Below are 15,264 nucleotides of genomic sequence, written 5' to 3' on the forward strand. Positions count from 1 at the left end.
AAGAGAACTACTCTTTTTATAGGCACTAGGGAGACTTGGCTTCTTCCACTTAACATATTGAATAGGATAATATTATCACATTGCACAAAACTTGGTGATTGTGTTACTTAATTTAGTAGAAGTTGCTTATTAGACAAGATAATTAACCATTAAAGAATTACACAGATGTTAAGTCTGCAGTTTAAGAAGGTTATCATATTTAAGTTCTATCGATGAGCAATTGATGCGCATCAATGCAAATTTATGTGATATAAAACATAATCAGTTGTGTAATGCACGTACGCTAATTAACACAAGAAAAATGTAATTGAAGTGTCGTTTTTCAGGAGTTATTTAATTTGGAGATCAATTCCTTTCTGCACTGTATAAGTTAAGAGTAATTTCGATTAATTAACTAACTTAAATAGATGAAAATAAATGTCATGGGTTTTCATTTAAAATTATTTGAATTTTATGGGTACTTAACCATGATTGTAATGAAAATGGAAATTGTATAACTTAATCAGTGGCTCTATTTAAACAATTTTTTTTCTAACATTTTGTTCAAATAATATATTATATTATAGTGTTATCTGCGATTTTTTGAATTTTTGATACGGAAAAAATTTTCATTCTTAAATATTTTTTATTAAGTAAAAAATATTATATTTTTTATAAATTAAATAGATTATGAATTTTTATTATTATATTTTATATCAATAATTTTTATTAAAAATTTAAAATTTAATGATTTAAAATTTAAAGTATTTTATTTAAATATTTAACAATCTCAACCCAATGTTTAAGTTATTTACAAGAATGAGTAGAATACATAAGATTGATATAATTAAATTAGCTTACCCCCTTTATAAGTAAGTTTATACAATAAGTAATAGATATAGTTGAAAAGTTGTTAAAAACATACAAAGAATATATATATATATATATATATATATATATATATATATATATAACAATATACAATCACAAATTTTTTTTTTGACATTATCCTTTATCCCGACAAGTTAAGGATTAATCTGTCACAACACTGAACTCAATTTAAGGGTTTATCGCTAGTCAATGAATTATTACATGCATAAGACGAAATTTAAACTTTCAACACTTACTTAAACGGATTGGTAAATAAGAAGAATTTTTTTTTTAGTTTTCTACGATATCTCCCAATCTAACAAGTCAAAAGCTAATCCGTCGCGATACGGGCATATTTTGACTAGTGTTAACCAAAACATTTCATAATTTCCGATAGTTTGCTAAACTGGGCCTCAATAAGTGGCAAAACGCTGAAGAAAGTTCCTTGTGGGCTTTAGTATTCCTTGCCCAATGTAAACATAGGCCATAAGATTAAAACAAAAAAACGTTAACAAATCGATTTCTAATTTTTTGGAGTACCGATATTTAAATTTTGAAAGATTTAAAAATACATTTAATTTTCTATTTTTTTAAATATGGATATATCCATTCGTCTAATTTGTCTTATTTTAAAAACTCTCCCATGTGTAGATCCGTATCAATCAAGTAAACATAAGAAATTGATATGTTCAATTTTTGAAAGGTGGAAACTCAGGTGCACTTAACTTCACGTGAAATTGATAGTTGAGAGCGGTTAAATGATTTGATTGATTTGACTAAATTTCTATCTAACGGCTCTTAGCCATCGACTTCACGTGAAGTGGACTGCAATTAAGTTTTCACCTTGAAAAAGTCAGATACTTAAATGTAAAAAAAAAAAAAAAAAAAAATTCATGAACCGTGTGGGTGTGGTAATTTGTGTGCTGTAGTTCCGAATTTATTCGAAAGATGAGAGCTTGCTCAAAATTCCTCGGGTTTTTAACAAAAAGTGATGAGGTTTGTGTATTCTTCATAGATTGTATAATTTACTGAATTTGAATTGAATTTATACAACGCGTATCAAGATTCTGTTGCTTGAATTTTAAGAAATTTCGTGTGCTACAAAATATGCTGCCTTAGATAACTTGAAGCTGAAATTGGAATTGTATGTTTAAGGTAGCATGCCATGACGCTGAGGAGTGAAGATCTTTTGAGGCAAAGGTTAGGATCATGTGATGCCATTACCAAATATTCTTATATGCCTGGCGTATCTATGTTTAAGTTAATCTTAGACTGCAATTACACTTTTTAATAAGTTGTAGTATTATACTATTATGTTTTATGTGCATGCTATAAATTATAATCATAGATTTCTCATGATGATGATGATATTCAGTATTAGTTTCTTCCACCAAGTGTTGTTTATGGAATTGTAATCCTAGATTTCTTTTTTTTTTAACCATAATCTTAAAATTCATTCATAAACACAAGTCATACAAACAAAGATGAAGTCTACAATAGGAACAAGATCATGAGTTGGTTACTAGGTCATTTATCATTGACCCTTTTATTGCATAGATAGTCACTCCCTAATCAACACAAAACTCTATTCTTTTCACATGGTGGCTGTTGAGGGTTGGGGAACCCACATAAGATGCTTCACAGGGAAGAAGTGGCACACTGGAGCCTCCCCAGGCATGAACCCAAGCTGCTTAAACAGAATGTGATTTGGGCTCCAATCAGATGTGTCCAAGTGGCACACGCCAAGAGCTTCAACTTTGTCTCCATTCTCACCATCTAACAAGACCTTGAACACCCTGGTCCCTGTTGATATGAAGTGGCAATAGTAAACACCATATGGGTATGGCAGAGGATGACAAGCTACCCATTTAGGAGCATAGATATCTTCTGATATTTTCAAAATGGTATATTTTTGCAGAGGAGCCCCTGAAGATGGACTAGTTGTGTGAATGTTGTGCTTTTCCTCTGATCCAATGATGTTGTGGACGAATTCCAGCATGGACTCTAAAGAGTTAGCACAAATCTTAGTCTCCCCTGTGATGGTTCCTGCTTCACATTGTTCAATTGTGCCTCTCATGGACTTGGCTTGTGAAGAATCTTGAGAGATTGAGAAGAGTTGAAGGACACTTGGAAGTTGTGGGATTGAGAAAGGAATGGAGTCGGCTTCTTTCTTTGATAGGAAGTGAGAAAAGTCTTCGACAGGAAATTGGAGGGTCATAATGTTCCCTATGTAGAGATCATCCATGGCAAAGAATCCAACCTTGAATGCCTCAGTGTGGTCTACATTAGAAGATGGTGGCCCTCCCTTCAACCCTTGTGCTTTCTTGGAATGAAGGCCATAATTTGTAAAGTTGGGCTTAGCCGAATCCTGGGCTGTGGCAGATTTTTTTATTTCTTTGTTGGAACCACCAACGCCATATTGAGCGATGTATGGCGCATTTGAATCTCTTTTGGGAGCAACATCAGCACCATATCCAGTGATATATGGCTCGTCGGTACCATAGCGAGACTCCTTTGGACCTTTTTTTGCATCACCATATTGAGCAATATATGGTGTATCTGAATCTTCCTTGAAACCATCACCACCACCATATTGAGTGATGTATGGCGTGTCGATACCATAGCGAGACTCCTTTTGATCACGGGGAGTAGTTGTGTACCCAGTAATATCTTTGCCAGGAGCATGGGTACTGGTTCTATAACCTATAAGGTAGTTAGGTTTGTTGGCATCATGGGCATTAGAAGTTTCATAGGTGGTGATGTAAGGTTGATTGAGATTTGCATGGTGTGAATGTGATGGATGGTTTTTTACGTTGTTTGCATGATGTGAAGGGTGGTTGTGTTTTTTGGATGTTTTGTAATTTGATTGGGTATTGTCTGAAGTGGCTATGTACCCTGTAAGGTATTCATCCTTGTGAGTGTTGTATCCTGTGAGATATGTTTGTGAATCTGCTTTCTTCTTAGTGTTGTACCCTGTGAGGTATGCTTGCGGATTCACTTCTTTTTGAGAGTTGTACCCTGTGAGGTATGCTTGTGAATCTGCTTTCTTTTCAGTGTTGTACCCTGTGAGGTATGCTTGCGGATTCACTTCTTTCTGAGAGTTGTACCCTGTGAGGTATGCTTGCGGATTCACTTCTTTCTGAGAGTTGTACCCTGTGAGGTATGCTTGTGAATCTGCTTCCTTCTCAGTGTTGTACCCTGTGAGGTAAGCTTGTGAATTCGTATCTGTATGATCTTGCAACTCTACCTTCAAATCTCTGCTGCTGATGCCATGTCCATTCTGTTATTAAAGGACAAGGAATTCATAAACAGACTTTGAAAATGGGTATGCGTGTCTTGAAGTACTAGGATTTTAGACAGTAATTGACAACTAATGCATCATGGGTAGTGACATGAATGGTGTTCTTCTTTATCCCAGTTTTGTAAAAGGATTTCTTATCTATTTTCTTTTTATGAATTTTGATTCTCGGACGATATTTATTGACTTTTTATTGGCTACAACTAGCAACTAATTACTAACCTCATTGCAATTTAATTTTCAATAAATAAAAAATGGCTAGCTAATAAAATTTATTACGTACACATTATTTTTTATTTATTATAAACGAGTACCTTCGGCTTTACATTAAGGTTTTTATATCGTATCTAAAGGAAAAGTCTAGGACCAGCAATTTTTTCAAATTTTGGCCAACATGTAATTAGCAAAGAAAAGTGAGCTATTGGATAAAATCTCACACCAATTTCACACCATTAAAATCATCATTGATAACTATTTAATGACTACAAATCACAAAAGTTGCTGGCTCCTTAGCACTACTCGTGTCTAAAAATGATGATTCTAATATGTCTATTATGGTGTCTATGGAGGTTATAATGTTTTAAAAAGTGTTATTAAAATTAAAATAATATTTTTTTATTATTTAGCAACACTTTTTAAAAAGTGTTACCAAAATGAAATAAAATATGACTTTAATTTTTAAAACACTTGCATAGTCTCATAGCTACCGTAAACATAGACATACTAGAATTCACCGTTTAAAAATTCACATGTAAGACTCGAAAATAAAGGCATGGATTCCACCTTACTCCAATATTATTTTTAGGCAAATTCAATAAAAGTTCTCAGAAATTTTCTTATATTAATTGTCCAAAGACAAAAAAAAAAAAAAGATTTATGTTTTTAAATATTTTATTATATTCCTTCATTAATAAGACAACTGAAGAAGAAGGACCAAAATATGTATGGAAAGTTATTTTATTCGACACCAAATCATTAACATTATTTGTTTTTACCATCAAATAGAATATGGAATTCATTCTATTTAAATTCCATACTCCACCAATATAATGTCAAATGGATATTTAAAAAAAATAATGTTACACATCCAAGTCTTTTTGTTAACTAAATTCAAATAAGTTGATCTAACATAATAAAATTAATTATGACTAACATTATTCTAAATCTTATTATTTAATTTGATTAGATTTAGTTCATAAAAGACTTGACGTGTAGCATTACTCATTAAAAAAAATAACATAAGTAAATAATGTAACTCTTAATAATGTATTATTTGCAGTTCATTTACTAAATAGTGATATATGTCTACTAGGACGACATACATAATGGAAACCACCCTCAATAATATCATATAAAATAATGTTACATATTCAAATTTTTTTGTTAATCAAGTTCAATTCAGTTAGTCTAACATAACAAAAATCAGTTATGACTAACATTATGTTAAATCTTATTATTTAAGTTGATTGAACTTTATAAAAAAACTAAATGTATAGTATTATTCTATAACATAGAGCAAGACTAAGATCAGTGTGCATAAATGAATTACCATTAAGAAGAAAAGGAGAAACGGAAGAAACCAAAGAGCAAGCTTGGTAGCCATCTTTCCAACTATGTTGAAAAAAGCTTCTTCACTAATATCACTAGTGAAGTGAGAATGAGTTCAACTTGAATAGAAGCACTCCCTTTATAGGCACTACCGCACTAGGGAGATTTCTTCCATTCACCATATTAAATAGGATAATATTATCAGATTGCACAAAAACTTTGTGACTGTGTCAATTAATTTAGTATATTAATTAATAGAACTTGCTTATTAGACAAGATAATTAACCATTAAAGAATGACTATCTAATTAAGTCCTGCAGTTTAATAAGGTTATCATACTTATGTTTATCGATAAGCAATTGAGCATCAATAATGCAAATTTTATGTGATATAAAACGTAATCAGTTGTGTAGTGCACGCTATAACACACACACACACAAAAGTATTCAACTATATATTCAAATGTCACTTTTCAGGAGTTATTTAATTTTGAGATCAATTCCTTTCTGCATATATAAGACTAATTTCTATGAATTAACTAACTTATAAATAGATGAATATGCCAAGACTTTTCATTTATAATTATTTGAATTTTTTGGGTTTTTAATTAACTATGATTGTAATGAAAATGAAAATTGTATAACTTCACGAGTTGCTCTATTTAGACTAATACTTTTGTTCAAATCATACAATATAATGTCACTTGTGAGGTTTTGAATTTTCTGTTGGAATAAATTAATTTCAATAACCCAGATCATCCATATTGAATCATCAAAAATATATCATATCAAATGCGGAAGCGTACCTGAATTGATAAACATGAATCATACGATTGGAAGAGTTTGGATCTTGTAGTTCTTTCGATCTTCCTCAACCAAAGCCTTCTGTATTTCTAGGAGGCTGAACTGCAACTCTTTTGATGGGGAAAGAGCAACAAAGGCGGCTTTGGTATATTGGGGACCGAAACCCTGAAGGTCTATTTATATTTGAGCATGGCACCCATTAAACCCTTAAGCCCAAATAAAATAGTATCTGAAGTCCAAAAGATAATATATCTAAAATCCAAAAAGATAATTATCTAAGGAACAAAAGATAATATCCGGTTTTATTCTCATTTAATTCCAAATCAAAAGTAATAATGACTTATTCAATTTAGCATTTATAACAATAAATGAGATCACCATTATATAAGTCATTTAATTTAAAATAGCATAATTTGTGATTATAATTAATATATGTATTGCCCACAAATAAGTTAGGAAATCAAATAATTTCCTAACAATCTCCCACTTGGGCTATACATATATTATTTCTTGACATAATCACATCTTTATAAACTTTATGCGCGCATCTGAATGTTATTTCTTTCATTACTTTAACAATCTGGTCCGTCTCATACATTAGATATGGAACTACCGCAGCTTTTATCACATTAAATGCCGTGACTAAACCACGCCAATCACCATCCTAATATACTCAACGACATAGATCAAATTTGGATGAGTAATATGGAAATTACATGCCAAGTGATCTCATGCATGTCTATTTCCAGCTGGTCCAACTTTATTGAGATCAAACACAATACAAATATTGCAAAATGAACATTTCACATAACATGAAATAAACCATCAACTTAATTCTGCAGAAAAATAACTCATTATCTGTCATAGGACATATAGCATAAACTCCCACCAAACCAAAGCATCACAAATATTGATACCCATTCGAGCAGTGTGCTCTTGAAAGACTTTAGGGATCAATTCCTTGGTTAATGGGTCTGCTAGCATATACTCTGTTCCTATATGTCCTATGGAAATCTGTTTTTTCTTAAACTTTCTCCTTGACAACTAAGAACTTAATGTCTGTATGCTTCGATTTTGTCAAGCTCTTATTGTTATTGGAGTATAGTACTGCTGACTTACTGTCACAAAATATCTTTAATGGCCTTTCAATGTCATCTACTATATGAAGCTTAGTGACAAAGTTTCGCAACCATATGCCATGAAATCGGAATCAGAGTACCTAATGATCTCCAAATTTTCTGATCTCCGATAAATAAGCATGTAATCCTTTGTTCTTTTTAAACAACGCATTACGCGTTTAACAGCTATCCAATGATCCATATCCGGATTGCTCAAGTATCTACCCAACACTCCCACTATAAATGATATATCGGGATGTATGTAGACTTGAGCATACATTAAATTCCCTAGTGCTGATGCATAAGATTTATCATGCATTGTTGTCTTCTTAAGATCATTTTGGGGCATTACTTGAGACTAAACTTGTCTTCTTTAACTACGGGTGTGTCCATTGGTCTATAACTTTCTATGACATATCTACTTAAAATCTTTTCGATATAGTTCTTTTGTGACAATCCAAGAATACCTTAAGAGTAATCTCTTAGTATCTCGATTCCTAATACAAAAGAGGCATCACCAAGACCTTTCATTTCGAATTTGTTCGATAGAAATTTCTTAGTTTCATGCAACAAGCCTATATTGTTGCTGGCAAATAGAATGTCATCAACATACAAGACCAAAAAAAAGTATTTACTCCCACTGAACTTACGGTATACACATTCATCTATAATATTTACCTCAAAACCGTATGAGGTAATGACTTGATGAAATTTGTGATACCATTGACGGGAAGCTTGTTTGAGACCATAGATGGATTTTCTCCTTTTTCTATTGGATCTCCTTAATGACACTTCTTGAGGTTGTTGAGCTTGCTGTATGGGTTGGGTTTGAGGAGGATTCTCATTATTTTCCTGTACTGTAGCAGTATCTTGAGCAACAACAATATTCTCATTGTTCTCTTGTACTGTAGCTGGATTTACAACAGGATTCTCATTGTGCTTTTGTACTATAACTGTATCTTGAACAATAATAGGCACAAGATCCTGATCATTGTCAGTTATAGAATCCTTATCAAAAGCAACATTCCTAATATTTCCTTCCCCCCCAAACTCAACATCCTCAAGAAATCTCGCATTTCCCGTCTCAAAAATAGACCTTGATGCAGGATTGTAAAACTTGTACCCCCGTGAACGCTCAGCGTAACCAACAAAGTAGCAACTAATTGTCCTTGAGTCCAATTTTTCTTTCATGCGGCCTATAAGGTCGCGCCTCAGCTGGACATCCCCAAATATGCATATGCTTTATACTAGGCCTTTTCCCAGTCCAAATTTCATATGGGGTTTTGTTAACTGCTTTGCTTGGCACCCTATTAAGGATGTACACTGCGGTCTTTAAGGCTTCTCCCCAGAGTGATTCAGGCAAGGAAGAATGACTAATCATACTTCTCACCATGTCCTTAAGAGTTCGGTTCCTTCGCTCTGCAACACCATTCATGCTAGGTTTGCCTGGCATAGTGTATTGCGGAACAATACCACACTCCTCTAGGAAAAGAGCAAAAGGCTCAGGACGTTGCTCTCCTGAACCGTCATATCTTCCGTAGTATTCACCACCACGATCAGATTTGACAGCTTTAATTTTCTTTCCAAGTTGAAGTTCAACTTCATCTTTGAAAGACTTGAAAACATCCAAGGCTTGGGACTTTTCATGAATTAAATATAGATACCCGTAACGAGAGTAATCATCTATGAACGTAATAAAGTACCGTTGTCCATTCCAAGAGACAGTAGGGAATGGGCCACATATATCGGTATGTATTAGTTCTAAGACATCTTTATCTCTCTCGGCACCTAATTTCCTTTCGTTTGTCCTTTTCCCCTTTATGCACTCAATGCAGACTTCAAAGTCCGCCAAATTTAGGGGTCCGAGAATTCCATCCGACATGAGCCTCTAAATTCTCTGTTTAGAGATGTGGCCTAGGCGTTTGTGCCATAATGATGCCGAATTCTCATTCAGTTTTTTTTTGTTTTGTACCCGTTTGCAATATTTCATTATTATAGGAATTTAAGTTAAGCCTATATAGATTATCCACCAAATGACCAGAGGAAATATTATTCGAATTGTAAAAGAGACTGACTTTATTGTCTCCGAATGAACAAAAATAACCTGATTTGTCCAAACGAGAAACAGAAACCAAATTTCGTCTAAATGACGGTACATAAAATGTCTCTAATAAATCCAAGTAAAATCCACTCATGGAACATAATCTAAAGGTTCCTATAACTTCGACTGCAACTATATTACCGTCTGCCACATAGATGTATCTTTCAGCATCACTTGGCGGTCGGCTCCACAGGCAACCCTGCATAGTAACACTTACATGAGTAGTAGTAGCAGAATCTACCCACCAAGTATCAACAGGTGCATAACTTAAACTAGCCTCAGAACAAACGAAAGTAAAAATTATACCCTTCTTTACACGTCAGGTGGCATATTTGGTACAATCCTTCTTCATGTGTCCCACCTTCTTACAGAAGAAACAAGTTGAAACTTGATCTTGTTTCTTAGCCTTTTTCTGCTAAGAAGGCACATTCGCAGTAGTATCACGCTTTCTTTTATACTGAGAAGATGAAGCCATGTGAGCACTTTCAGTCTTATCTTGTTGTAGCCTCTCTTCTTCTTGCACACAGTGAGATATAAGCTCATTTAAGGACCAAGTGTCCTTCAGAGTGTTATAACTCACTTTGAATTGCCCAAAGTGTGCAGGAAGGGAAATCAAAATGAAATGTACGAGTAAATCTTCAGACAACTCTAACTTTAGTGCTTTCAATTTTGAAGCAAGATGAGACATTTCCATAATGTACTCCCTTATGTTCCCTTTACCTTCATACCTCATGGAGACAAGTTTGCTCAAAAGGCTACTTGCCTCCGCCTTTTCATTCTTAGTAAAGAATTTTTCAACATCCTTCAGGAACTGTTTGGCATCTTTATCCTCAGTAATTGAGCCCCGAAACGCCTCAGGTATTGAGCGTTTCATGATCATAATGCTCATTCGATTGGATCTCTCCCACTTCTCTATTTTAACCTCATTGAGACTTTCCGGAGTGGAAGTGGGTTTCTCCTCTCGAAGAGCTATATCTAGATCCATACAACCGAGGACAATCTCCACGGTATCTTTTCAAACTTTAAAGTTTGAACCATTCAGCATAGGAATACTGCTAATTTGCGCAGAAACATTGGTAGCTAAAGCCATAGTTTCTGGATTAGAACAAAAGAACATGCAGTAAATATTAGTTAATTAATGGGTAAAAATCCATATTGAGATATCCAGCACAACATTAATTTTCAATCTTTGGATAGAAAAATTAACTGTAAGTGATACTCTCATTGCAGTAATTAAATATTGTCAAAATTCCTGTCACACATTAAGCCTTTCTTTGGACCGACTTAATGTGCACATGGAAACTTAAACTTCGCAACCTATTTATTACCGCATATATTTTCTATTAATTGGCCAAACAATAACCTTCCTTTGGGCCGATTATTGACCGCATAATTAATAGAAAATAAACAAAAGTGTACAATGCTTATTATTTGGCCAAACAATAAACTTCCTTTGGGCCGATTATTGTTCGCATAAATAATAAGCATTACTTTATTCTTAATTAGTTACCCAAATATATATTTACCATCAATATGTATATGTAATTCGGCCAAATATAGACCTTCCTTTGGGCCGATCAATATTCGCATGAATTATATAACACCATATTCTTTATGTTTTGAATAAATCAATTTTCACAAAAGAGGCTACTTTGGCAGCATAATGTTCAATTAATTTATTCCAAAACCAAATCTTTATAAAATAGATGGGTATACTAATCCAAATTGTTACCAATTTCCTTATGTAACAACAAAATAATATTTTCTATTATTCAAATATTATTATTAATATATATACATAACTTGGCCAAATATAAATCTCCTTTTAGATCGATTAATATTCGCATAAGTAACATATACATATTAATCCTTATATCCTAAAAGGATAATCAATTAAGTTTACCAAATTAATGGCACACAACTAAATGCCAATTATATACAGTTACAAAAATATACGAAAAACACATGATAAAAAAATATCTATTTGACCGTATATATATATATGTAACCGAGACAACATTAACGTAAAAAAAAGAATAATAATAATAATAATAATAATAATTACATGTTATATACCGTGAAAGTTGTATATATCATCCAATAATATACATATGCGTAACATATATATATAGCGAACCAAAACAGTATATCGGAATACGTTTTATATATGGGTCCATCTAGTGTACAGATGCACTTTGGTACAGATTTATAGATTTTTGTTTTTATTTGGTTTAAAAGTGTATCACTAAAAGTGTTGCTTAAGGAGAAAGTGTTACCCTTAATCGTTAACTTGGCTCTGATACCAATTTTGCAATCTTTTACTAGTCCTTGTATGTTGTAATTTCATTTTTATAGTTTTCAATCTTGTTTTAGTTTATAATATTCTTTTTTGCATGGATTATTGTATATAAAATCTTTTATCTGTTTGTCTTTTTCTTTAATATAATTTCTTAAATCCTCAAAAACTTCTTTTATTTCTACACTTTCTGTTGTTTCTAAATACCTTCTTAATTTTTCAACTTCATTTTCCATTTTTTCTTTTAACAGCTTTAATTCTTTTAAGTCATAATATGGTGGCATTTATAAATTTTTTAAGTTTAATTCCAATTTGTTTATATTTATTCTTATTTCTATCCTTTTTATTATAAGGTCATCAATTTCGATCTGAAGGTTATTTAATTCCCTTTTATACTCTTTTATGTTACTTTTTAATTTTTCTGCCCTTTTTCTTTTTATTTTATTTTCTGGTTTTTCAATCTTTTTATACTTCATTATTTATTTTAAAATTTCTGCAAACTCTATCATTGATTCATCACTATTTTCTAGAGATTCTATTAATTTTTCTAGCTCTTTAACTTCTCTTTTTAACTTGTCATAGATTATTTTTAGAGCTTCAAATGCTCTTTGATTTATTTCAGAAAACTGTAAATAATTCAAACGATTTTCTCTTTCAAAAAGCTCTTGTTTCTTGTCTTGATAGGTTACATATATTTCTTCTTTATTTATTGTCATAATTTAGTGTTTAGGGTTTCATTTAATTTTTCGACCTTTTTTGTTAATTCTTTTATTTCAGAATTTTCTTCTTTAATCTTCAACTTAGATAGACTTAAAGGGCTATTAATTTTAGATTCTCTAATTTCAAAATTCGATGAAACTAATTTTCCTGACGGTTCTTTTATTAATAGAACTGGGTTTTCAATAGCTTTATATTTTGGTATTTCTGTTTTTACAATTTTCTGAAATAATTCATCGACATAAATTCTTTCTCTGTTTTTAAATATTATACTATGATGACTATTTGTTAAAGCATAATTTATTGCATATGTAATTGAAAATGGTTCATCATCTTGTTCCATTAGATTCTTTCTGTGAAATTTATAAGCCATACTTATAGATCTTCCAAGATTTTCAGTTGATAAAGGTATAGCATATCCCAGATGGGCATTAAATTTAACATTTACATTTGCCAAGTTTCCATGAACAATTCCAATTATTTGATCTATTGGGTCATCAGTAATTCTTTTGTCACAGATTGCTAAGCTTATTGGTGAATTAATTCCTTTCATATATGTAGATTTGATTAAGACTTGTATAGTACTAATATGAATCCATCCAATTTTAGATCTTTTTTGTTGATCCTTAATTTTCTCAATCTGTTTACTTAATTCTTCATCATTTATTAAAGCTATTTCAAGTTCTCCATTGGCGGATTTTATCTTTATAGGGGCTTCAAGTTGAATTTTTCCATAGTATATTATATTTTTTCTATTAAAAACTTCTTTTAAAAGGTTTTGTTTATTAAAATTTTCGTTTGATTTGAGATTTAATTCTGTTTTTAAAACAGCCTGTTTTTCATTATCTAATAAAGCAGTTAATCTATAATAATCAGATTCTTCTGTTAATTCTAAACTTTCTAAATAATTCATAATTGAAAGACTAGAATGAATACATACCTTTTTGGAGAAAAACTTCCTTTATTTAATATATTTTACATAAGGTGTTTTTATCTCCAGAGGGGAGATTGTAAATACTAACTCCAGAGGGGAGTTTAGAACTATTTTTCCCTAATGAGAATTCTTCTTCAGATCATAGAATCGCCTCGGCAGCTTCCTCCTTGCTCTCCTAGCATTTGAGTACTCTTTGCCTCATGCTTTCTATTTTCTGATGCCTTGTACAATTGCCTAAGCAACCTATTTATAATGGTTGGGTCTGATGGACAATTCCCATCCTTACCCTTCTTATGACGTCATTGCTTACGTCATTGTTTATTATCTTGCACCAGCTACATTGTTGGTGCTCTATGACCTAAGCGCTTACGTCACTATGCAATAATGTTGAGAGATGCTTCAGATGTGCTGTCTTCCTCTTTCATTATGTGTCCTTCAGATGCGTTGTCTTCTTCCTTTATCATGTGGGTTGATTCCGTTTTATTATTGCTTTCTTCAGATAACTCTGAGACGCATAGCTGGCACTTGTGGTCTTCTCTCTCTTTTATCAGATAGCAGAGATTCCTCTTTATCCCTTCAGGGAGCTTTTCTAAGAGTCCAGACAAGTTGTAGAATGCTGATTCAAATTCCACTAAGAGTCTCATCTCTCTTTCTTCAATTTCATTCCTTTTACTAGACACAAGCAAAGTATTTCTGCTTTTATAATTAATTCTTGTGTGAGATTCCCTTGTTATCTTTTGAGTTCTTTCGAAGACCCTTGCTAGTGTGCTAGCTAGCCTTCCTTCATGACTGTAGATTGTTAAATCTTGAACTTGATCAATTGGTTGAAAATTTCCTGGGAAGACGGACATGAATATTACTTGGTGTGCTGGAACCAAGCATTCTTCTTCTTCATTAAAAATAGGTTGACTGTTCGTAAATTTTAGGGATATATCCCTTGGATTTACGTTGTCAATCATATTTTTAAATCTCTTCACTGCATCAACGAATCCTGCAGGAAACTCACTAATAATTTTTAGATCATTAAAAATTAAAATTGTATCAATTAATCCATACTGGAAAAACTGATAGGTGTCCGATGGGGATGCATCTGGAAATATAACCAGCTTTGTTAGCTGTTCTTTGGCAATAGGATAATATCCTAAAATTGCTCTTTTTTCTTCAGTCCAGTTCAGGACTATATTAAGGGTTTCTCTGAGATTTGATCTACAGACCCTTTTCTTTTCTTTGATTTCAGCCCTTGTAGGAATGTTTCTTATTATCCCTGTTCTCTGGGTTTGAATTGGAGCTTTATCTGCTCTTTTTAGGGTTTGCTCTGGATGAAGAGCTTCATATTCCCTGAAAGATTCCTTTGCTTCTTCCAGTGTTAAAAACCCTCCTTTATGAATTATTCTTGATTGATGTGTAAATGGTGCTGCTTTTTCCCAGGCATCATATACTCCTTTCATGGGGCCATTATAAATTACATAATATTTTTTATCTTGGGTAGATTTTTTGATAATTTCAGCAATTGTTTTATTTTCTGGAATTTTTTCTTCACCTGATTTGTCCACCACGCTTAGCTGGCTGAGCTCTGATGGTTTTGGTTGTTGTGTTAATT

General features: G+C 32.4%; 1 protein-coding gene across 1 annotated transcript; it reads right to left on the bottom strand.

The window, feature by feature from the left end:
• Positions 1 to 2,333: 2,333 nt before the first annotated feature.
• On the bottom strand, positions 2,334 to 5,836 carry LOC107628908 (uncharacterized). The gene is made up of 2 exons (XM_021117955.2): positions 5,697 to 5,836; positions 2,334 to 4,129 (listed from the first exon to the last, which is right to left on the bottom strand). The coding sequence occupies exons 1-2, from the start codon at positions 5,748 to 5,750 to the stop codon at positions 2,444 to 2,446; spliced, it is 1,740 nt and encodes a 579-aa protein (XP_020973614.1). The 5' UTR covers positions 5,751 to 5,836; the 3' UTR covers positions 2,334 to 2,443.
• Between the last annotated feature and the right edge of the window lie 9,428 nt (positions 5,837 to 15,264).

The sequence above is a fragment of the Arachis ipaensis genome, chromosome B3 (genome assembly GCF_059453495.1).
Source record: "Arachis ipaensis isolate K30076 ecotype BB chromosome B3, ASM5945349v1, whole genome shotgun sequence".
Classification (NCBI taxonomy): domain Eukaryota; kingdom Viridiplantae; phylum Streptophyta; class Magnoliopsida; order Fabales; family Fabaceae; genus Arachis; species Arachis ipaensis.

Excerpts from the sequence above, each read along its gene's own strand:
- LOC107628908 (XM_021117955.2), bottom strand. The coding sequence starts at position 5,750 with ATGGCTACCAAGCTTGCTCTTTGGTTTCTTCCGTTTCTCCTTTTCTTC. Across the intron at positions 4,130-5,696 it reads TTCTCCTTTTCTTCTTAATG|AATGGACATGGCATCAGCAG; the intron begins GTAATTCATTTA and ends CTTTAATAACAG.